Here is a 22,822-nt window from a genome sequence, read left to right as displayed (position 1 = left end):
ATTTATGTTTTTGTTTTTATCAGCAGGAAACAATTTAGTATTTTTTTAAAGCTTATCTAGGAATCTTGGAAGTCCCCTACTAAAAAGTTTGGATCAGCTGTAACTTTTAGCACACCCACTGGACACAATGTGGCATTCCAGCGGCGGCGACCTGCTGCCACACTAAAAATTGCGACAAAAAGTTGCCACGAAGAACAGAACTTATTTGTTGGCAGAATATAAATCGGGGTTCCAAAGCGTCGCTTGAGTCAGATCCCTGTTAAGGACTAGAGCTTGACCTGAACGCAGTCAAACGATGGGATCGAGCCACAGCATCCATGTTCCCGGTGGCGGCACCGAAGGTAAGTGGGCAAACAACTTGTTCGCCACGGACCACGTAAACCTGCCGCTGATCCAATCAGAAAAAAGAATACTACAGTCTTGCCTGGCTATAGGCCACCCTAGTCTACGCTGCCCTGTTTTTGAAAACCAAGAGCCTAGAATCAAGGCAAATTAAAAACCATTATGAAGTCGTGGCATCATAGTCTCCATACCTAATGTAAATACCCCACTTAATATGCTTCCTTCGTTATCATGAAAATATATAGCATATATAGTTTATATGGTGGGTATTTCCTTTTCTAATCACACCTGTACATTTTATCTAGTTAAAGCATATCTGCCTTTAGTAATTCACATCCAAATAGTTTATTCTATGGTCTTAGCTTGAAATTTGAAATATACAAGTATGGTAATGAAATTTATTATTCATAATCCGCAGGCTACCACGTACTCAAGGTGCAGGACAACTCGCCGGGCCAAAAGGCCGGACTGGAGGCCTTCTTCGACTTCATCGTCGCAATAGCCGGCACACGCCTGGATCAGGACAATGATATGCTGAAGGAATTGCTTCGGCAGAACGTTGACAAGCCGGTGCGGCTCACCGTCTATTCCAGCAAGACGCAGACGGTTCGCGAACTAACCCTCACGCCGAGCAATAACTGGGGTGGCCAGGGACTGCTGGGCGTCAGCATACGGTTCTGCTCCTTCGAGGGCGCCAACGAGAGCGTCTGGCACATCCTCGAAGTACATCCCAATTCGCCAGCTGAGCTCGCTGGGCTGCGAGCCTACAGCGACTATGTCATTGGGGCGGATGCTATACGCCACGAAAACGATGACCTGTTCACGCTGATTGAAACGCACGAGCAGCAGCCGCTGAAGATGTACGTTTACAACCTGGACGATGACGCCTGTCGCGAGGTGACCATCAAACCGAATACCGCCTGGGGTGGCGAGGGAGCCCTGGGCTGCGGCATTGGCTTCGGCTATCTGCATCGCATTCCCGTGCAAGCAGAGCCAGTCCCTAGTAGCACTGCGGCTGCTCCTGCTTCTGCCGTCGAGTCCTCTGCTCTTCTGCAGACAGCTGGAGGAGCGGCTCCAGCTGTTGCTCAAGCAGCTTATGCAGGATCCGCTGTGGTCTCACCAACGTTGCCTTACATACCGCCGCTGGCCAACACATTTGGATCCACAAACGCCGAGGTCAGACCACCGACTATTGAACCACCGGCACAAAGCTTGTTCAAGACCTACTTCAATCCGGATGAGGCTACCGATGCACTAACTGCGGCGCTGGAAACGCAGGCCACCATTGCCGAACCCGTTTCCGCTCCGCCAGCGGTGGCTGACGTGTCCGTGGCGCAACCTCAAGTTCAGGTGCCCGCACCAGCGCAACCATTGCCGCCACCAGCCAACATCTTTATACCCGGCGTTTTTGATCCCAGTGCGCAGCAAAACGCTACTTTAGGTGGCATACCCGCTGCCCAGCTGCCATTTCCACAGGCTACAGCAGCGCCAGCGGCTGTGCCCATGTTCTCTGCACCACAACAGGCTTACATGTCGGCCCCGGCTGCCCTCTCCTATCCAGCCGGTGCCCAGACAGTGCCCTCGTATCCGCAGGTGCAACCCTCCATGGGCGGACTGTTTCCCACGCAGCCAACGCCGTTGCCGCCACAAATGGCCCATGTCTTCGCGCCACCAGTACCACCGCAAGCTGCAACTGCTCCAGCGGGAGGCAACGACGAATCATCGGGACCGGCAGTAAATCAGGCTGGAAACTAAGACTTCTACTGGGCTAATAGACCAACTGCTAAACCTGGACAAATTGTCGTTAAGCTTTTATTTTCGAGAGTCATCTGATTGTTTTGTATGATTGCGTTAGCAAGTATCACAAGTGGCGCGATTGGGTTGGCCAGCTGCATGCAAGATGTTTACATTGCATTCATAATAATAATCTAAATTAATTATAACAATAAATCAATAAAAATATATATGTATTTAAGGTCTTTACATAAGCGAGCTTTTAATGCGTATGTCTAGCTGGTAGCTATCTGTAAGGGAAAACGCTTGTTATATTTCTTTAGAAATATGGAACGGAAAAGCAAGATTAACAACCAAAACTAAATTTTAACCAACAATTTATTTGATGTATTATACCAAAAATACTTACACAATTTCATTAGCCAGAAAGTTATTTGCTGAAAAGAATATATGAAGAAATTTTTAGAAGTGCATAGCTCCGCTTTAAGAAACTTGCAGATTGAGTCACTTGTGCAACAGTAAGACGACAAAATTATAATCACATGGATTTTTTTACATAAATGACAGCAAAATCAATTCAATTTCTACTTTTAAATACTAGTTGAAATATAATGGTGATTTACATCGATTGGTATTAAGGACATTTATAATTGCATATTTAAGCGGTTGTGCAGCGCAGCACAAAAAAAGAGAAGAGTAACTAAATGTATAAGCATTTAATGCGACGACTACATATAACTAATTTGGCAGGCACCTGGTCTGAAAGTACTTCTCATCGACGAAGCGACAGAACTCGACCAAGTGCTTGAACTTCTGCACCGTTTGAGCCAGCGCCATATTCGGCAACGTGGTGGTCAGAATGCTGAAGAGGTGTCCAAAGGCGATGGCGTCCAGTTCGCAGGGCTGATCGCCGTAGAAGAAGGGCGTTTCCGGCGACTCCTTTAGCTTGTACTCGAGGGTCTCACAGCACTTGGCCACCTTCTCGATGACGCTGTCGATGTCCAGGTCGTCCCACTGATAGACCTTCAGCAAACGCAGGGCGTTCCTCCGCTTCCCATAGTTCTGCATGTGATTGAGGGGCCATGGAAAAACGACTCCGTTCCTGGGAGCAGTGACCTCCTTGTAGACACGCTCGTTCTTGAAGCTAATGTACAGCTCAGCCATGGTAAAGATGTTTTCCACCAGGGACACATAGGTGCGCATGTCCGCCTTCTCGTCCTCGTCCTGCCAGTTGCCAATGGCCAAGTCTTTCTGCTCAACAAAGTTCACAATCGGCTCGAACTCAGCAAAAATAAATGCTCCTGCTCGGATGAAAGGCAACTTGGTCATCCTGCCGCCCGGCGACATGTGCTCCGCATTGGCGCAGGAACGGATTCCGAAGGGCAGGTTGCACATCTTCAGGTAAGCCTTCACAGCCAGGCAACTGGCGTTTTCCGGCAGCAGGATCTGTTCCGCTTCATAGGGCTGTTGTGATGTACATATGAACGTAAATGGAAGGATAATGCTACTGAAGGCTTTGGCTTTTTGATCGCCTCACCTGGTAGAGGGTGGCGTCTTCCGGCCATGGCTCGGCGGCCAGTTTGTCGGCCGTGTGCAGCTGGCTCAGGTACTGGGATGTCATTGCAAATCAACTGAATTAATTGTGTTTTTCAACTTTCGCACCGAAATCGCCGATGAAGTAACATGCAGCTGTTTGCTGGTGCTGCCAGACTGTTGGAAATAAGAACCGAACAGGGCTGCCAATCTTGTTACAGTTTTGCGGTTCTTATTGGAAACTGTATATCAACAAAATTGTAGAGCTACTAACTAATATATAATTCGTATTTTATCCCTTACTTACAGAGTATAGAATACTTCGAGTAAAAATCATTTTCAAAACTAACCACTTTTTCGAAAAGCAAGTATTTTTGGACAAAAGTGTGAACAGAAGTCTTTTACAAGCCCTTTTCGCGTTTCAGTATTCTGCCCACAAAAGCATACGATCACACTTGCAATTCTTATTTTATATTATTTGCTTTGTTTAAAAGTTAGTTATCAAAAGTTGTTAAAAATATAAAATACAGTTTATTTTCAGTGATTAATTTGCAGAAATCGTAGTATTTGATTAATTTCGCATATTTAAAGGTGAGTGCGCGTCGTCGCCAATTTGTCAGTGTGTTTGTGGTGTGTAAGTGCGGTGCGTTTTAATGCATTTTACTTATAAAAATATAAATAATATTTTTGTAATGTTTAGTGCAAGCTGGTGTTGGTAGCTAATATATTTGGGTGTCGCAGGCCAAGAACCACTCCCAAAAAATTCTACTTGCAAATCAGTGACGATTCATGTGCCGGCCTCGGTGTGAGTGTGTGTGTGTGAGCTGGTGTGTGTGATTCATTCGTCTGGGGTTTTAACATTCTTCGTGCACATTTCTTTATCAGAAAAGAGAAAAAGAAGTGGCATGGTTCGTACTTTTCCCTGAATTATCCCCACACTTTGGCTGTGGCGGGGGGTCCTCTGCCTCTCTCTTTCTCTCTCCGGCTAGCTCTCTCACTTGCACCTCCTTCGACTCTGGAGCATTTGTTTGGAATTCAAAATTTCAGTTTGGTCAGATTGTTCTTGAAATTACCTTTTCTCACCCATCCTTAATTGTTGCGATTGTATTTATTGGGCCAAACTTGCGTTGTTGGTCCGAAAATTGTTTATTATTTTCTGCCATTCCCACACAAACACGGAAAAAAATTGTGAGTGCTTTTAGATGCCTTATTTCGAAATATAAGGATTAGATCTGAAAACCAATATTGTAATTTGAAGATTGAATCTACGGACTTTTGGGCATCAGTATGTATTTATTATTATTTGTATATAATAATAAAAATAAAAACCCTAACAGATAGATAAACATGTATCAGTTTGGAAAATATGAAAACTAAAAATTATAGCTTAAACTGATCACATTGTTACTGCTGTATGTGCTGTACATGTGCCTTTGAAATCGTTTTGTATAGCTCAATTTTATTACCTCACAACAAGTTGATGTCAAGTAATAACATTTCAATTTGATGTACTTTTCTGCCCGGGCACAATGTATGCACATATATATAGCCAAATCTGGAGAATCGAGAATTATTATTGGCCCAACATTCGTTGAAAATGGACACAACGCTGGCGACGTGTATTTAGATAATGGAAAACAACGCAAGATAATAATAAAGGCATTCTCTGGGGGGCGGAGGCCTCTCGCTTTTTGTCGCCCGTTCTGGTCAATATTATTCAATACCCGCTCTCTCCCTCCATCGAGTTCTCCTGCCTTATCTAACTGCCGCTCCGTATTTGGTTGGACCTTTTTTACTTTCTGAGCGGACCAGCTGCAGGTCGTGCGCCCCTGCCCTGCCCTGCCCCGCCCCGCCCCTTTGCCAATCAACACGTCAGTTCATCAATGCGTTAATAATTGAAATTTAATCAATATTATTGAACGGGCATATGAAGAGGCTACATTTGTTCGCAACAGAAGCACTCGTGTTGCCAAAAAAGTAAATAAACCTGCTTTATGCTCACTGAATGATATCACAATTGGGATGTGCACCGCTATTGGATGGGTTTCAACATTTAACATTGTAGTTTGAACAAACATTATAATGTATACTAACTACTATATTAACATATTTACATAGCAGATTCTGTGTTACTTATTCATTGATTTCTTTCGGATTTCCGCCCGGCATTAGTCATGGGCTAAAATCTCCCAATGGCGACAATTTTAAGAAGGGAAAATACTGTTCCTCTATTTTTTGATTCGGGAATACTTCCATATACTCCGATACGATGTAGCAGATATGGTAGTGCACAGCGCACATGCTTTTATATATAAAACAACATCATTATCGTCAACATGTTACTCACACTACTAAAAATATGCCTATGACCCACAAGCTTCTCCCAGAGAAACCGAGGCATACTAAACAAAATCTGAAGAAACAATTCAACAACAGCACCGATCGAAACTTAGACCGGTGCTTCTCATTTAAATGTAATTAATTGATAAACAAACAATTGCGATTGGACAGTTCTAGGTTAACAACCATGGCCGAAACAGAGACGAAGCACCATCCCGAGCACCACGACGAGGATGTCCATGATGCCAACTACCAGGCTCCGCCGGAGAAGACCATCGAGGAGATAATGGCCGCCGATCAGGAGGACGAGAGTTTGCGGCGCTACAAGGAGGCACTCCTGGGTGCCGCCCAGGCCGAGAAAATTATTGTTGGTAAGTGTGTAAACTTGGCCTCTAAAATTAGAATACGCGGATTATAATAACTTTGCTATCCAGATCCCAATGATCCCCGAAAAGTTATTGTAAAGAAACTTGCCCTCGTCGTCGAAGGACGCGATGACATGGAATTGGATCTTACCGGTGACCTTAGCCAGTTGAAAAAGCAGGTAAATATTACTGACCATTACTTAACCATTTGACTACTTTTGTTAATGAAACTTATGTACATTGACAGCTTTTTGTGATCAAAGAAGGTGTTCAGTACAAGGTGCGCATTGATTTTATTGTGCAACGTGAAATAGTCCATGGCCTTAAGTATGTTCAAAAGACTTCTCGCTTGGGTGTTACTGGTAAGTCTTTAATTTTTTATTGACAGAGATAGATTAAGTTGAATCAAACCTTAGGTACTATTTCAAAGATCGAGTTGATTTTGAGAACAAAAATCCGAGTTTCTTCTTTACTGTTCTAAATTTATTTTCTGGTAATTTATCTAAAATTTTTAATTAATTAACTTTACTAAGCGAGTGCTCTAATATTATGAAAAAAACAAAAAAGACTGCTATTAGTGCTATACGTTACGCTATTCCTATTCGAGCACTTTTAGGTCTTCAATTTTCTAGGCTGACGCGAAATGGTTAGCATAACACCTCAGTTTTTGATTGACTTTTGTGCGGGCTAGTTGACTTTTGTTCTTAGAAATGGGAAAAGGCTGGTTCAACGGCACAACCCTATTGTTGGGGTTTTGTAGTGCTGTCTATATCCTTTTTTTCACATTTGCCGTACTAACTTTAGTCATGTGTTAAGAATAACTTGTATCCTATTATCTTTAATGCCAATCTCTCAATTTGGAATGTATAATTTTTTAAGTTGTGGGTAAGCTGGTGCCGGCCGTCCCAAAATTTAATTCGTTACTAAACCTATTGTTTTCGCATTACTCTATAGTTGACAAAATGAAGCATATGGTTGGTTCCTATCCGCCGAAAAAGGAGATTCAGTTCTACTTGACCCCCGCCGAGGAGGCACCTTCAGGCACATTTTCCCGCGGCACCTACTCGGTCAGTTCGGTCTTCACGGATGACGACAAGCACATACACCTGGAGTGGGACTGGACCTTTGAGATCAAAAAGGACTGGGCCTAAACAGCACACATAACAGCACACAAACACACACGACATACAACATACAACATACGCTTTTTGTTTTCCCCCCAATATGTCTTGTAAATGAGTTAATTTTTGTTCCAAAAGTGTACGCGAATTTTTCCAAAAATGTAATTGATCGTCAAGTATTTTTGTTAAAGGTATTAAATATTTTTGTAACTAAAGTGTAAAGCCATAATAAGTATTTTTGATACCCAATTTGCAAATTGATTGTGTGCAGATGAAGAGCGTTTTTCGCCTAAGTCCTCAATGAGACGCCAAGTCGGTCAGTCAAGTCAAAACCAAGTCAAGTCACTAGGCCAGTCAGTCAATCAGTCAGTCAGTCGTTTGGTTCTAAATGTCATTGCCTATGTTTAACATATATTTTCAAACAGATTAACAATTGAGTAATTAACTTTAATAAAGTTGTTTGCATTTCGCTATGTATTTAAAATTGATGAACGGAATGGTTTATTGTGAGATCAAGTCGCCCGAAAACTGAAAGAAAACAGAAATCATGCAACCGGAACTGTTAAATGTAACTGAAGCTGATACTTTATTATGCATTTGATGTTTGTGCGTCGTGAAATCACTTAAATCTACATTATTCTAACTATATACTATCTCTGTGTATTTTTTGTGTACCATATATGCGAATGCTGATTGAATGCAACCGAAGAGCAATAAAGAATAAAGTATACATATTTTAAAATAAAATCTTACTTTTATGCTTATAATTTAAAGTAAGTGAGCAAATTATTTTTCCATAATATGGGTCCCATAAATTATTGTAGCAGTGTGTGCACAGATTTTCCGTAGCCCAAGATAAGTTAGCTTCACACTTTGTAATGCTTATCAGCTTACAATGACAAGGGGCAAACGTTTTAAGTTTTGACCAGAAGGCGAAGGTAAAGCACTAAATATTTTTAAGGTGTACAAAAGAGAGCATTTGTGAAACATTTCTCTGTTTACATTCGAATCCATCAACAAGTTGCCAGCCTTTTGTTGCGCCTGACATTAGCAGCATGTTGCTCAACAATCACCGCTTCAATACAGAAAATAATAACCGCATTTTATATTCCAACGCACATTTGTCTTTAGAATCGCGAGCACCTGCATGAAAAAGTAAGTTACTTTTTCGGGAAGGACTATAGTTGCCAGAAGAAAAATCGCGTAATTTAAGAAAAACAAATCATTTTTGTTTTCGGAAAATGGCCTGGGGCATTTGTGTGTTGTTGGGGACCGTCAAAACTGCGATTTTCCATGATGTAGTACATACATTTTGTTTTCTTGACTGTTTTTATTTCGCGAAAAGTAGTTACAGGTTAGAATTTAACAAAAAATTCCAAGTTGTATATAACAAATTATATAACCTTACTTGTTATACTATTGCTATATTATTTCCACTATAAGAAATCATATACTCGTATTATTACACTTTCGTCGACACAGTTCGATTCCTTTGAACATTACCTTTATGACATGCCAATATTTTTGCATCGAACACGGACGTCTATCTCTGTCCGTTGAGAACACTTTGATTGACGGACGAGCCGTCGAATTTTGGCCTTCACCCGCATTGTTCATTCCGATATTCTGCATTTCATGCCAATTGTCCCGCTGCACCTTTATGGTCCATTGCATCCGGGATGGGGCTCAATGAAATTTGCAGTAAAAGGCAGGAAAAGCCAATGGAAACACAGGAGAGTCTAGGATGGCTGTAATAAAGTAGGAATGAAAGGCAATCAAAGAGGAAACCAGAAAACGCAACAGGCAAAGTGCTCGCTAAAACACGCAAGCGGAAATGCGAATGGCGGCCATTTTGTCCCCATGTAGGCAGGGCTGCTAACGGTACCATTTTGTTTTCCGAACAGAGTGCACTGAGAGAATTAAAACCCTGTTGAAATATAATAATGAAAATAAATTTCTCACTCCATTTGTAGATAACTTATTGTTAATAATTGTTAAGTTAAAACTGCATATGGTTTTTAAGTTTATAAATTCGAATGCATTTACATATTTCATACATTTCTTTTTTTCTGTGAGTAGCCTATCACTGGTACTTGGATTATTGGCATCTGTTGCTCTGGAAAAGCCATGAAATGCAGCTGATGTCAAGCCGCACAAGCAGAAATGCATATTTAATCTCTACAAATGGTATATGTACAGCATTTATAGCCGCTAATGGGATTTATGTGTTTGCATTTATGCAATTGGCCCATTTGCATGATTTTAAAATATTTGTAACTGTTATCCTATATTGTTATCCTATTTCTCCGAGCAAACGATATTTAACAACCAGGCAAACAAAAACCCAGGTAAATTTATATCTCAAAGCAAAAGGCTGGACAAGAAAGCATTTATCTATACAATATGCCCAACACAGTCGAATTATACTTGGTCATGTGGCAAAATTAAACTTCCTTTGTCCAAAATTCAATTAGTTTCATTTTAGATCTGATGTATGAGCTTACACCTTTATTCTATTTAATTTTCCTGTATGTCAAGTTTTTGCTAAGCCTATTTAAACATAATTAAATCCAACAAAGATTTGGCAACTTTTTGGTTTCTGCTGGCCTCTGATTTGGTATGCGGGTCAGCACACGGAGCAACGTGCGAAACTTCTATCCTGCTCTCTGCCAGAGGGGCCAACGTGGCGTATGATGAATTTCATTCCACATTCGCTGGGGCTTTCTGTGGAACATAGATAGAAAGCGGCGGGGGGCGGGTCTATTGTTCTTTTTATTACGTTTTCTTTTATATTATGCTGTTAGTTATGGAGCCAAATTAGTGGTTAGATAGACCACCTAAAGTTTGCTTTAATAAAGTGTTTTGTCAGGTTGCAACCGCACAATCAACATTTACATTCGGCAAAGCATATTTATATAAATTCTGAATAAAAAACTGACTGACTCAATAAAAACATGTAAAATATGTATTTTTCTTTTATTACATCACTAGCCCTCTCCCCTTACTCGCAAGTGTTATAATTAGTTTTTATTGCCTTAATACTTTTTGTGGCTTTAAGGGAGCACACGCAAGTAAGGCAAGTTCAAAGGGAAGTGTCGAACACGTCAGAAAACTCTGGAGCCAGTGACCAGATTTATGCGTGGCCGACAGGACATAAAACCAAACACAAGCAAACCCCCACAATTGGCATATATTTTTCCAAAGCTCTGCGTTGTTCTTGTTTTTTTACGCGTTTGCCACCACCGGACAGCAAAAATAATTTGCGTTTATATTGAATTTGTTTTTTTGTGGAGGCATTTTTTTGTGATAGAGTGCAAAGCTGGCAGGAAATTGCATGATTTCTGAATATATTTATTCAAACGGACTTGCGGTGGTTCGCTCATTTACATTTTGGCATTGATTTTTGACGTTTCCAATCCAAGCCTGTTGCACCAAATTTTAGATATACCAATATTTGTTGTGATAAAATTGAACAAATTCTTTAATAAATTTACTTCGCAAAGACTTAAATGTATGGACGGCCTTGTTTTAAAGGTCTGAATACCTAAGTAGCTGGTGTTCATTATGGTTTATCGCGTGTACCCGGAATTTGTAACATAATTTCGAGCAATTTAACCCTTATTTCAAGCTTGTTGGACTGTACGGCTCAAACTCGCTGGCGAATGTGTCGAATGTATCAGAGGACACAGCATACTTTCAGGCGCTGTAAAGGACGATGTCAACAAGCTGCTGCCTTAATACATACAGAATCACACCCACACTTCCAAGGCAGCAAGTTAATTGTCTACCAAAGGGCACAGATCCCGAGGCAACTTGGGTTTATTATTGTTGCGAATTCTGCTGTTGTTTCTGTTGAGTTTGCAGTTCTTTAATTAAGTGGAGCGCACTAATTACAGAATATTTCCTAATTAGGCTTTATGTCCCGGCCAACTGTCGACTTTTTAGTCCTTACATATTCAGCAAGCATGTGAAAAATTAAACATTCCTTGCCTGCCTGTGGGGTGAAATTGATTTTCCAGCACAGGAGGCCATTAAAAATGCAACAAACGTTAGTAGCCTTATTGACTGTGACCCCCAACAAATGCCAATGACTGACATTTAATGGCCGTTCATTAAACTATCATTTACTTGGTCTACTTCAATGGCAAGCCCCAATGCCAAAGAAAGTTAGGCGTTGAAAATAAGTAATGGGAAGATTAGAGGGCTTGGTACATCAGGTATAATGCAATGTTAATTTATGTTAGAAACCAAACCAAAAATAAAAATCAAAAAGGTTGCAAGGTTGAAGCAAATCACTTAAACCTTGAAACAATATTGAATTTTACAATAAACTATTTATTTATTTTAATGGAAATCTTTTTTTTGTTGAATACGAAATCTGTAAAATCATAAATTCTGAATTTAAAAAAAAAAGTTAGGTACGCTTTTCCAAATGATATCTCCACTTAAAAAACTTTATAGACAACTAAATGTTTTTAATAAATGCATTATTAGCTTAGAGGTCTGCAAATGTACAGTTCAAGTCCAAGCTTGCGAACAGCAAATCCATAGCATTATTGAAAAAATTGAAGAGAGGATTCCTCTTGACTCGCCCACCTGTCGCTGTTCCGCCTGAGGAGGTCATCCTTGAGCCAGGACTAACTTTTGCGAGCGTCGTGCGAAGGTAAACATGTTTTGATTTCGATCTGGGAATGTATTATGCATGCCGCCAACCCCGGAAAGTCATCGATTCACAGCTCGACCTTGGGGAATGGTCATTACCACGGCCGACTTTAGTCTATCGGCGGCAGACGAGACACCTTTATCGGTCCACACAATTTATGCAAAGTCCTTTTGAGCCTTCAATTAGTTAATTTGCCTTGATCCTTGGGTACTTCACTCGGCGGCATTACTCGTTTCAAATTGCTTTTTAATGGGTGCTGATTCTTAAAGCTGCTTTTATTTTTGTATATTCACCAGTTGAAATTTCATTATTATTTATGCAAATCCCAAATCCCCCAAAGGCTCCATGAAAATGTGAAGAGGTGTTTGGTTCACCTTACAAACCAAGGTGTGTGTCATATATATTCTGTGTGCTTTCTGCGTCAATAATTTATTAGACTCCAAATGAATTTGCGGTGAAAAGCCACCAATTAATGTTAATGAATAAGAAATTGAGAAATGTGAAACATATTCGCCTACATAATTTCGGCACTATATTTATTTATTAGCGTATAAAAAAATCTATGTTTTATATTTTAACGCTTTAAATTAAAAATTTTACTTGAGAAGTCCAAAAACATGTTTTTTTTGGGTAAAACATCTTTTTGATATAAAAGTGAACTGAAACCAACTAAGCTTAATAGTTTCAATATTCAATTCCGTTTGCATATATAGATCCACTGCTATAATGGCTAACTTTGCGGACATATGTTGGCCAAGCTCTGCCAGAGTTCATTACGTATACGCCCCGTGTTGTCAGACGGAAATTGCACAAGTCAGCAAACACACTGCAACCAAAGTACTTACTTTGTCCAGGTGTTTGTGTGCCAACAAAGCAGCTCAAACATTTTCCCACACTCTGAAAACAGGACAATCCAGGGGATTGGAAACGAGTGTTGACAATATCCTGCTTTGTTGAAATTAACTGAGAACGAACTGAGCTGAGCTGCTCGTAAGTAATTTAATTTCAGGAAATTGAGGTTTGAGTGGTGTTGGTGTCAACTGCACTAGGTGCAAATGCAAGCTATATCTGCTGAATAATTTAATATTGTTATAGAATTTAAAATTGAAACTTTAAATACATTTCCCTTTAATTAAGGGGCATATAGAAGGCGTAGAATGCTTACGATCATAATCAGTTGTAGGAATATCTTTTAGGTAACCGTCACATGTAGCCTATAGATTAAAAGTGCCGATAGCAGCGGCACTATTGCAAATTTAATTGCAACTTCAAGAACATACTTGAAAAGATTAAAGTTGGCTATTTTATATAGTTAATGGCTTTCTGTCAGATTTTATAATGATTAATTTATTGACTAGTCTGTAGTTCGAATAGATTTGGAGCATTCTCCTTGGTTACTGTAGCAACATTAATTACCAAGCCAAAATTTCCGCAGTTAAATTGGGGTTTAACACCGTGTTAAACGAATATTACAGTACTATTGAGAGTTCAGCATAAGTAATAGCACAGTTCAGTGCACTTGCACTATTATGAGTTTCTTCTTTTTCGAATTATGGCTATTCGTTAGCCTTCATAAATGGAAATCAGTGAAACCTAATCAACTAGAATAGAATCATTTGTACTTTAGCACACATGCTCTTTGGTTTTGGTCTTGGTACCATAAGTCAAACAACTTTTTGTGAGCATAAATTGATTTTGAAATGTTTTATTAACATTTAAGTAATCAAAATATAATATGGAACTTAAAATTTGTTATTATTTCGAGTTGTTTACTTTTATAGGATTTACGCTTTTCTTCCAAAACAAAAACATTTTTCAGTGCATTTAATTTAATTTACTCATGACGGATGAGTAATATTTTTATTTGTTGCACTTAATGCGCCTAATTATATTTTTATACATTATAAAAACCATCTACAATCTAAAATCTTATTTCTTTGGTCAATTACGATCGAATTGTATTTGAAGAGAACCGGCGCCTCGAATTATTATTGTTATTTTATTTTCAATTTGAAAACACCGAGCCCAACGTTTGCTCTCACTCACATTGGTGTGACCATATTGGCGATTTACGCTCTCGAATTGGTTGCCGCTCATTCGGCAAGGTCGGCAACATGTTGCTGCGGGAGTGGGTGGTTCGGTTAGCCTGTTGGTCTTTCGGTTGCTCCGTCAGTTTTGATTATAACGTGAACGTGTGCGGTTCGTTGGCGTTTCAAAAGCGGTTAACAAGCGGCTTACAGGCGGTCGCGTTTTTCGCGCGTTTCCTTGCTCGGAAAAAGCAAGTGTGCGTTTGTGTGTGAGTGTTTGAATGTGTTAATGTGATTTTAAAAACAACATGTGCCATTGGGAAATGTCTCCGCATCCATGCAATGCACAAATATATATATAGATAAATAAATTTATTGGTACAAATGATTAGTGTACAAACAGCAACAGAGGATTTAACGACCAGCTATTAGGTATTGTAAAAAGTGTTTAATAACTCATACGATTAATGAACAAGGAATTTTGGGGAAATAGTACCCAAAATTGTGTATTGGAAGTTTATTTAAAAACCAAATAATACAACAATAAATTAGCAATAAGCCAAAAAAATTTCCAGTCTGAACGAAAAAACGTGCCCTTCTATCTTGCAAATGGAAACTTTTGAAACTTTAATTAATTTTTGAATATGTAAATCAAATAAAGTAACAAAATAAAACTAGTTGGCCATTAACTGTAATCCGACCATGCAAATTATTAAATTGGCATCACTTACGTTATTTCCTTCCGTTTCGAAAACAAAACCAATTCAAAAACAAAGTGGAATACGAGCTAAAATACAACTAGAATACATAAACATCGAACTTGAGGGGCCGGCAAACTGTTCACCCGCGATCTGCTTTCATATAATCAAGTGTAACTAATTGCCAAGCTCAATAGCAACTGAAATTAGCTAAAAATACGAAAATACAAAAAATGCGACGCGATGCGAGTCGGCGAGCAAACAATCTGAATGGTTAGCGACAGATCGAATATACATATTCACAGGCATCTCTTTTTCGGTGCTGCTCATTGCGATAGTGCTAATCGCATCTGATCTGGGTTTTCTACAGACTTATTTATTTATATTTGCGTTTTTGTTAGTCGTTTATTAATTACAAAAAAGCAATGTCATAGCAAAAATAACAACAAGTGCCTCCGAATTAAGCCCACAAATTAAATTAATGCTACTTGGCAGCTGGTGGCGATTATTGCGTCTGTTCTGGTTATTATTGTTGCTATTTCGTGTTTTTAGTGGTTTTTTATTCGAAACTTTTTCTTCATTGGCCGAACGAGTTGATGATCGCCTATGTGTGAAGATCTGGTGGAAAAAGTGATACAAAATATATAAATATACATACATATATATGAGTTCGATACTCTATATATTTTCCTGCACAGCTGTGCTCAAATTATTGTGCTTGCGGTCGTAAAATGTTTTAGCAACATATTGCAAGAAGCAATCAAATATATTGCTCCTTATTATTATAATAAAATTATAACATTCTTAAATATTCAACGTAAAAAGCTTCTTTCTAAAAGAGAACGAATTGTGGAAACTCTAAATATATATTTAATAACACATTTATTAATAATATTTTTTTTTTACTGCTAGTCGTACTATTTAATTGTTCACAGCTGTTTGTAGGCCAGTTAAATTTTCTTAACTAACTTTTTTAATTCCAGTTGATTAAAGTTAATTTAATTTAAGTATTTTTTCCAAAGTAAAACTTTCCCTTAAAACTGCTTCGGACTCCGTAGATTCTAGCAGTAGCCGAATTCTATAGGATAATTTTCCACATAATTCGAGATCTAATAAAAATCATTTATGTTATCTATGCTGCCTCCTTATGTCAAGAATGACCTTTGCCAATGTCCTTCTGTGCATGTCTCATAATTTCGATGTATTTTTAAGCACACATTTAGCAACACCAACTCATCCGTTTCATTTGCCAAATGCTGTTGTCTTTAAATAAATCAAGTTATAAAAGTGTTCTCGCAGATTTTTGTTTTGGCTCACGGCTCCGCATTAATAAATTAACGCCCCCACTCAGCGGGGCTCATTTATTCCAGATTTTAGTTTATCTACATAGTAAAGAACCGAGTCGAGAGTAAAGATTCTATAAAAAAGTGTCACGCCTTCGTATATGTGAATGAGTGAAAATAAAAACCAAATCAAAGCCGCTTGCCATATGCTCCTCCGATAACGTAAATGAAGAAGCGACCTGGGCGGGTTTGTTTCTGGGTTTGTTTCGGGGTTTCTGGCCATTTGGCCAGGCCCATTATCAAATGGCGATAGCGCCGATAAAATGCTTTATTGAAGCCGCCACTAAGTCCAATGAGACAAATTATATTTTAAATTCTCTGCGGCCAAACCTGTTTTATATTTCCCAATCGAATGCGGTCTGAAAGTAAAGGAAATATTTGACTTATCACAAATGCTCAACTAGCAGCGGGTAAAAACGTGCAGTGTATTATGAGTCATTATAAAATGGGCTTGCATTATTATTTGGAAAATGTCTTATCTCCCTAACTCTTTCCTCTTGCCTAGTCTACATTTCAGAGACCTTATCTTTCGTCTGGCATATAAATACAAATTAATATACATAGTATTCGGGCTTTTGGCTAATTTACAGCATTTACAGATCCCACGTTTTGCATGGGCCTCCCTACGGTGTACACTAGTTACCCAAACAAATGGTTGGTTAACAAATAGGTAGTTAATTTGACTAATTATTAATATAAAATAATATGCAATATGCAAAATAATATATTTTCTATAGATTGCTTACAATTGAAAATGTATATTATGGGTTCTGTTAATTTGTTGCAGAGTGTTTCGCTAGTGTTTTCCGTTTTTTTTCCTCTGTGATTTGACTTTGTCAAGTTTAAAAAAAGTGTGAAAATTGCGTTTTTATTTACGTACACAATTGCAGCAGCAATGAGCTGGTTGTTTTTGTTATTTGTTATTTTTCCTTAGGTCACACAGCTTCTTATTTTCACAAGATCTCCGCCATAGAATACTACATAGTATTATTCGTACGGACGTATGTACGTAAATAAATGTGTGAATAAAGCTTATTTATATTTATTTCTCGTTTGAATTTAATTAAATTTGCACATTTCTGTTAAATTTTCAACACATGTGCTCTGTCCGTCTCCCGAGTTTGCCGAGTTTTGTGAGTATATGGGTGTCTATCTATGAGGGACTTTCTGTCAGTCGGCCGATCTGTCTATATGTCTGCCCGTCTGTATTTGTGTGGCCCCATGTGTCAACCTAGAAGCCTAATCAAACAGCAACAACAAGTTCTGTGTCAGCCAAATTCCAAACCATACACCGAGAGAAAAGCAGCCTTTTTTGCATGGTCTTTTATTATAAATATATCATAACTTAATCCTGTTAAATTCGTGCAAAAAGAGTGTCTATCACAGGGATTTATGTGCATGTATGTGGTTATCGAGATTTCAATAAACATTTTTGTTCTCTGTGTGGATAGGACTAAAAAAAAATGAATAATTAACATGTGTAATGATGGGGAACAAGAAAAAAGCTAAATTGTAACATAAATAAAGAGGTTTATACAAACATTTCGGGGGCAATCAACAGCCAAGGTAAAATGACTACAGAAATAACAGAGAATGAGACCTGTTTATTTATAATGAAGTATAAATATGGGAAACCGTGTCTCTCTAAAACAAAAATGTGACAAAGTGTTTTGTTTTGCGATAATTAGCCATCCGAAGATCTTTCACATAAAAATTGATAACTATTGCAGATACTGGATTTTAAGTGCCAAACTGAATTGCATTCAATAAAACTTTAGCTCTCATCAATGAAAAGCTACAGAACAAAAATTGAATGTCCATCAAATTTCATTGATTGTAATGTATTGACACTTTTGTTTTATTGGCTGATAAAGTGAATAATAAGTTTGGAAAGCTAAACGAAATAAACAAAGCCATTTGCACTTATAAACTTCTACAAATAAGTGTCGTTTTACAAATAAGTGAGTACTTCTATTGAACGATATTCCAAGTTTTTGTTTAGTATGCTTTTCGAGCTGTATATGTTTTTATTCATTTATCTGTTTGCAGTATGCCTGTTTGCTTACGTGGTTCGCCACCCGTTGACGTAAATAATTTGCAGTTCGAACTTTGTTGAAATATTGCCTATACACATTTAAATTATGGCAATCAATTTCAGAGTGCAGCAAATTTGTCGAAAGTTCTTACACATAGATCTGTAAGCATTTCCTTTCACACTTGTCCGACTCGAGAATGTCAAACGATCGCGCCACATTTTTCAAAAATTTTCAACAGATTGCAAATTGATTTATTGGCCCAGCCTTTTGGCCATGCATTTCAGAAGCCAAAAATTGATTGTATTCGTCTAACAGCTGAGCATTTGCACAAATCTTTGGGCTGGGCCGCTCCACTGGTCTTCACCAAATGGGCGCGAAATTAAATTTTATGGCAAATCAAGTTTGTTTAGCACATTGCACCAATATTTCGTTGTGACACGCAAGTATTGTGGCAAAATAGGGAATTATTTTATTCGAATCTAAGTCAAAAAATATAACAGCCGAATGGAAAGCGATTTTCTGCATTTTGCAAATTCTCAATAGATTCGCATTGTTTATTTGCATTCTTAATTACCTGTTGTTTTGCTTTGGCAGCCGCTTGCCTTTGTTTTTCCTTGATATTACCTTATTTTTTGTTTTTTGGCGATTTGGCTAAGAGTATTTTTAGACTTTTGATGTCGACGACTTTTATGGCCGGCGGTAGCTAATAAAATCGCTTAGCACATAGTTCAAACATTTCTTTTGTATCCATAAATGAGCAATTACAGCACATTTTAGTGCGATCCGATAGAATAAAATGCACGCTACTTGTGGGTTCTGGAGAGACATTTAATTTAAATGTCCCATCACGGTCTTTTGCTCATGGTTTAATATGTTCAGAAGATCTGTTTGCAATAACGCTTCAAACTGGTATAGCCGGTTCAAATTGGCTTTGGATTTGCCAGCCATTTGATAATTAACTTTAATGGGAATTGGACTCGACCCACTTGAATACGACTTGAAAATAATTATTTGACAGTAAAATTTCATCCAATGAAATTGGAAATTCTTTTTGTAGGCCAGCAGTAAAAATAAGTAAAAAAATTTAATGCTTTGAGCATTACTAGACCCGAATCATTTAGTTATGTATTCAAAACATTTGTTTGCTTTTATAAATACGTAAAATAGTGTGTAAAACACATTTTTCATATTTTAACTTACAAGGGGTCCTAATTATCTGTTTTCATTGCCAGCCTCTTGTACCGCCTCTTAATTAGCTCAACTAATTGATGTTTTCCCTATAAGTAGTTTATGCATTCTCAGCCAAATCAAATTAAACGCCATCCAGCAAAAGTGGCCAGAATCACACATCCACCCACTATTTGCAATCCAGGGAAAGATTGAACGTGCCAGGGCGAGACCACAGAACTAGGATCTCTAATCCGCAGGAAGGGCCAAACCACAACAGCCACACCCCCAAAAACACACACCATAGGGTGTAGAAACACCCCCCTAGCACACACACACACTCAACCAAAAAGGGCGGTTAGCCTAATTCGCATTTAAATGGCCCTCTGTCTATGGAATTGAAGGTTTGGCTAATGAATCAGCATTCATACGCATGTACATAATGGCTGCCCCTCATTCATGTTATTTATCTCTATTTTTTGGACAGCAATTTAAGCATAGAATACAAAAATTAGTCTGCCATTGAAGAGCTCTACCCCGCTGCGGCACAACGTGGCGTATACTCGATGTCGATGTCGATGTGAAAGGCCACTCGGGTCCTAAATGCACAAGAAGAATGCAAGGACCTGCACTCGTTTTAATTGCATTGAAACCAAAAGCCCGATAGCTCTCAGTTTTTTGGCATTGGATTAGAAAGTTTCGCTTGTGTTGCGTTTGGATTCGCACTTCTGCTTCCTTTTTATGGCTTCTCTTAAACTTTTATTAAATTTTCAGCTTCTTATTCGTGCAAGAGTTTTAGAGCTACCGATGGAAGCAAAGAGAGTTAATCTTCCAGTTTAATACATTTATGTTTCTTTTTTTAGCTCTTAGTCGTCGTTGAGATTTTGGAGTATGTGACTGAAATTTTCTATCCCCATTGCATTATTATTTACAAGAAATGTATCTAGCACGTGCAGTAGTTATTTATGACCTACCTTAATATTAAACATCTTTTTTTTGTATACACTAATCTCTAATACATTCATCCTCAATGTGATATATTGTGTACTGTGCGCCAAGTTTGTCCAATTATATATAAACGATGACAAACGCACGAAGACAACACCAGCCCCTGGGCGGAGGTGTTCAAGTTGAAATATGAGAAACTCACCGGGCATCGAAATCCCGAAAGCGACGGGAAGAAAAGTTTTATCAACCCCTCCCCGAATCCCTTGAAGTGGCAATGGCAATAAACACAGGCGTAATCATTAATCATGCGCGATCAAAGTCAAAGATACAAAAAACAGACACACACACGCATGAGCACACACTGAAAACCCACTGGCACACTAACACTTGCAGTCGCGGTTATTCAATCAAGTGTACACTCTTAAAAATATTAACCTTATTAATGATTGTACACCCCTAAATGTTCCAAATACTGAAAAAAAAGGTACCACACAATGTGTTTTGATGATTATATTGCTTGCCTAACAAGTTTATTTGACACAATATTAATATTAAATCTTTATAGTTCATATTTTTTCAGTGCACATTTGTTTGAAGAACATGCCTCGGTTTTCTGGATGTAAGGTTGGGTCTACTTTAATCAATTGCAAACAACAAACCCAGAACACTTGAAGGCGCATCGTTCAAAGAGCACAAAGTTCTTTGGGCCGATATTATTGTATATAAATGTTTAATAAAAGGAGAAAAATAATACATCCGCGGGCTTGAATAGAAATGTGCCATATTTGTTAAATTAATAATATAAACACACACATATTATATTTTTATATTCTGCGGATAAAGCCGCGAGAAATTCGCTCACCTTTAAAACTGCGATAATTGTGGCACGCAAGTGAAAACGAAATAGGCGTTTCAAATTTATGAGTTTCCGTTCCATTCAGTCCACTGCCTCGCTCAAAATCGAAATATGATAATTATGGTAATAAGTTAAATGAAATAATTAAGATAATTGGCCGAGGAAAATGCGGCGGCCTTGCTTTCAGTGCATTCTCCAGAGAACGAGAGCGCAAACGAGAATTAGCAAGTGCGAATGAGATTGCTCATCCGCCACGTTCGCCGGCTAGATATAAAAATATAGCAATGCAGATTTGCAAGGAAATGCACATTACACAGCCATATTTATGGCTTGTGGCTAAACTGCAGATAATTTATAAAATGTTTACCAAGCGAATTAGATGCAGCTAAAGACCTCTGGAATAAGCATTTGAGCAAAGTTTATTTACAAAGGGGAAAAGTATTCAAAGGCTTTTATTTTATTTAAATGTCTGGGATCGATTTTCAAACGGAATTATAAAAGTTGAAACATTCTAGTTCAAAGAAGACAATTCAATAATATTTAATGTACTAAATACTGAAATGCAATCTTCATCGAATATTTTCAAAATTCATAAACGAACTGGAACGTAATCTTTATACGAATTTAAGCAGCCAGCAAAAACGGCTTGTTTATTTATTTCCATTTCGTTTTATTTTTTCACCGCTGCTGCACTAAACTGAAGCACCCCTTTCGGCATTTGCAAAAGCGTAAACAAACCCCCTTGTTTTTCTAAAAAAAGCAAAATGAGAAGCAACAAGCGAACACACGACCCGGCGAGCAAAGCCAAACAAAACGATTCCGAAAAAAAGAACTGAACACATCCAAAGCCCAGCAAAATGCGGCGAAACAACAATGGATCTCTGTGTATTTATTTATGAGTAGTTTCTGCGAGTGCCCCCTACTTTCTCTGTTTTTTTATGGACAGGGGTCAAACGGGCGGTCGCCGTTTTGTAGTCGTGTGTTTGCAAAGGCGAAATTCCACAAGTGTCCACAATGAAAACGAGACTGAGGTGAAAATGACAATGAATTTGAGTTGGACTTGAGTCTATCAGTAGCTTTATTATGTGCCACATCTAAGGTCTCAGTGCAAGGGTAAATTAGACAAGATTTTCCTTGCTTTAACTCGCAAGCGGACTCACTAAAATGATATAGAGATTGGTGTATAACGAATTGGAAAACTTTGTGATCAATCACAACGAATGAAGGTTTTTCCAATTATCTATCTGTTATATTATATATTATGCTGACTATATACTATATAATATACTCGTAGAAGGCATTCTCAATGTCTCTTTTACTGCGTTGCAAGGGTATAAAAGGTAATAAGACCTTTCCTTTAACCCAGTTTTGGGAATATTTGCCTTTTTTTTTAATCCGCAGACAGCATTATAATAGCATTAATTTTATATTTTCATTTTCATATCTGCAAGCGAGTTCCGCTGAAATGAAACAGATATAAGAGTGTATCTAAAAGAATTCTTCGAAAAATTCGATTATATCTGCTTTGACTTACTACAACGGTCGATTTCTTTGAATCAGGTTGTATTTATGTATCCTCCACTTCAAAATAAACGGACACAATTTAACTTGGCCGAAGATGCAGCTGTAAGCGGCAAGCAGAAAAGCAG

The 22,822-nt window shown here is 38.4% G+C and overlaps 5 protein-coding genes and 1 long non-coding RNA gene across 14 annotated transcripts in view; 4 read left to right on the top strand and 2 right to left on the bottom strand.

Moving 5' to 3' along the window:
* Nucleotides 1-145: 145 nt before the first annotated feature.
* Nucleotides 146-2,325, top strand: LOC6539713 (Golgi reassembly-stacking protein 2). The gene is made up of 2 exons (XM_002086562.4): nt 146-341; nt 761-2,325. The coding sequence occupies exons 1-2, from the start codon at nt 296-298 to the stop codon at nt 2,095-2,097; spliced, it is 1,383 nt and encodes a 460-aa protein (XP_002086598.1). The 5' UTR covers nt 146-295; the 3' UTR covers nt 2,098-2,325.
* Nucleotides 2,141-3,793, bottom strand: LOC6534872 (metaxin-2). Of its 6 annotated transcripts, none has more exons than XM_039374704.1 (4): nt 3,614-3,793; nt 2,831-3,540; nt 2,486-2,513; nt 2,141-2,393 (listed from the first exon to the last, which is right to left on the bottom strand). In XM_039374704.1, the coding sequence occupies exons 1-3, from the start codon at nt 3,695-3,697 to the stop codon at nt 2,507-2,509; spliced, it is 801 nt and encodes a 266-aa protein (XP_039230638.1). In that variant the 5' UTR covers nt 3,698-3,793; the 3' UTR covers nt 2,141-2,393; nt 2,486-2,506. The 6 variants fall into 6 exon arrangements, 4 of the variants coding, with proteins under 4 accessions (XP_039230638.1, XP_039230639.1, XP_015050892.1 ...); XM_039374705.1 differs by having other exon boundaries at nt 2,141-2,366; XR_006245205.1 differs by having other exon boundaries at nt 2,486-3,540; nt 3,614-3,792.
* A 247-nt stretch (nt 3,794-4,040) lies between these two features.
* Nucleotides 4,041-8,182, top strand: LOC6534871 (rho GDP-dissociation inhibitor 1). Of its 2 annotated transcripts, XM_015195405.2 has the most exons (6): nt 4,041-4,200; nt 6,121-6,320; nt 6,384-6,493; nt 6,562-6,676; nt 7,194-7,199; nt 7,269-8,182. In XM_015195405.2, the coding sequence occupies exons 2-6, from the start codon at nt 6,137-6,139 to the stop codon at nt 7,463-7,465; spliced, it is 612 nt and encodes a 203-aa protein (XP_015050891.1). In that variant the 5' UTR covers nt 4,041-4,200; nt 6,121-6,136; the 3' UTR covers nt 7,466-8,182. The 2 variants fall into 2 exon arrangements, with proteins under 2 accessions (XP_015050891.1, XP_002095543.1); XM_002095507.3 differs by lacking the exon at nt 7,194-7,199 and having other exon boundaries at nt 4,042-4,200.
* LOC120321596 lies at nt 6,695-7,187 on the top strand. Its single transcript, XM_039374707.1, has one exon. The coding sequence runs from the start codon at nt 7,025-7,027 to the stop codon at nt 7,127-7,129; it is 105 nt and encodes a 34-aa protein (XP_039230641.1). The 5' UTR covers nt 6,695-7,024; the 3' UTR covers nt 7,130-7,187.
* LOC120321597 lies at nt 7,574-22,454 on the bottom strand. The gene is made up of 2 exons (XR_005561304.2): nt 14,857-22,454; nt 7,574-9,183 (listed from the first exon to the last, which is right to left on the bottom strand). It is a non-coding gene; the product is annotated as an uncharacterized LOC120321597 (long non-coding RNA).
* LOC6534868 (adenylate cyclase type 2) overlaps nt 14,269-22,822 on the top strand; it is a 38,075-nt gene continuing 29,521 nt past the window's right edge. For 2 of the 3 annotated variants that reach the window (XM_002095504.4, XM_015195396.3), the window contains exon 1: nt 14,270-14,557. The gene's annotated coding sequence lies outside the window, so the exon portion shown is untranslated. Of the gene's footprint in view, nt 14,558-22,822 lie in introns of all 3 variants that reach the window. The other variant, XM_015195395.3, reaches the window with a different exon arrangement.

The sequence above is a fragment of the Drosophila yakuba genome, chromosome 3L, assembly GCF_016746365.2.
Source record: "Drosophila yakuba strain Tai18E2 chromosome 3L, Prin_Dyak_Tai18E2_2.1, whole genome shotgun sequence".
Classification (NCBI taxonomy): Eukaryota; Metazoa; Arthropoda; class Insecta; order Diptera; family Drosophilidae; genus Drosophila; species Drosophila yakuba.
The sequence above is the reverse complement of the archived record's forward strand: the minus strand, read 5'-3'. Positions and strand labels throughout refer to the sequence as shown.

Bases quoted from the DNA above. Each gene is read 5' to 3' on its own strand.
- LOC6539713 (XM_002086562.4), top strand. From the start codon at position 296: ATGGGATCGAGCCACAGCATCCATGTTCCCGGTGGCGGCACCGAAG. The intron at 342-760 runs GTAAGTGGGCAA...CATAATCCGCAG, and splicing joins TCCCGGTGGCGGCACCGAAG to GCTACCACGTACTCAAGGTG.
- LOC6534872 (XM_002095508.3), bottom strand. From the start codon at position 3,697: ATGACATCCCAGTACCTGAGCCAGCTGCACACGGCCGACAAACTGGCC. The intron at 3,541-3,613 runs GTGAGGCGATCA...ACATCACAACAG, and splicing joins AAGACGCCACCCTCTACCAG to CCCTATGAAGCGGAACAGAT.
- LOC6534871 (XM_015195405.2), top strand. From the start codon at position 6,137: ATGGCCGAAACAGAGACGAAGCACCATCCCGAGCACCACGACGAGGAT. The intron at 6,321-6,383 runs GTAAGTGTGTAA...TTTGCTATCCAG, and splicing joins GGCCGAGAAAATTATTGTTG to ATCCCAATGATCCCCGAAAA. The intron at 6,494-6,561 runs GTAAATATTACT...GTACATTGACAG, and splicing joins TTAGCCAGTTGAAAAAGCAG to CTTTTTGTGATCAAAGAAGG.
- LOC120321596 (XM_039374707.1), top strand. From the start codon at position 7,025: ATGGGAAAAGGCTGGTTCAACGGCACAACCCTATTGTTGGGGTTTTGT.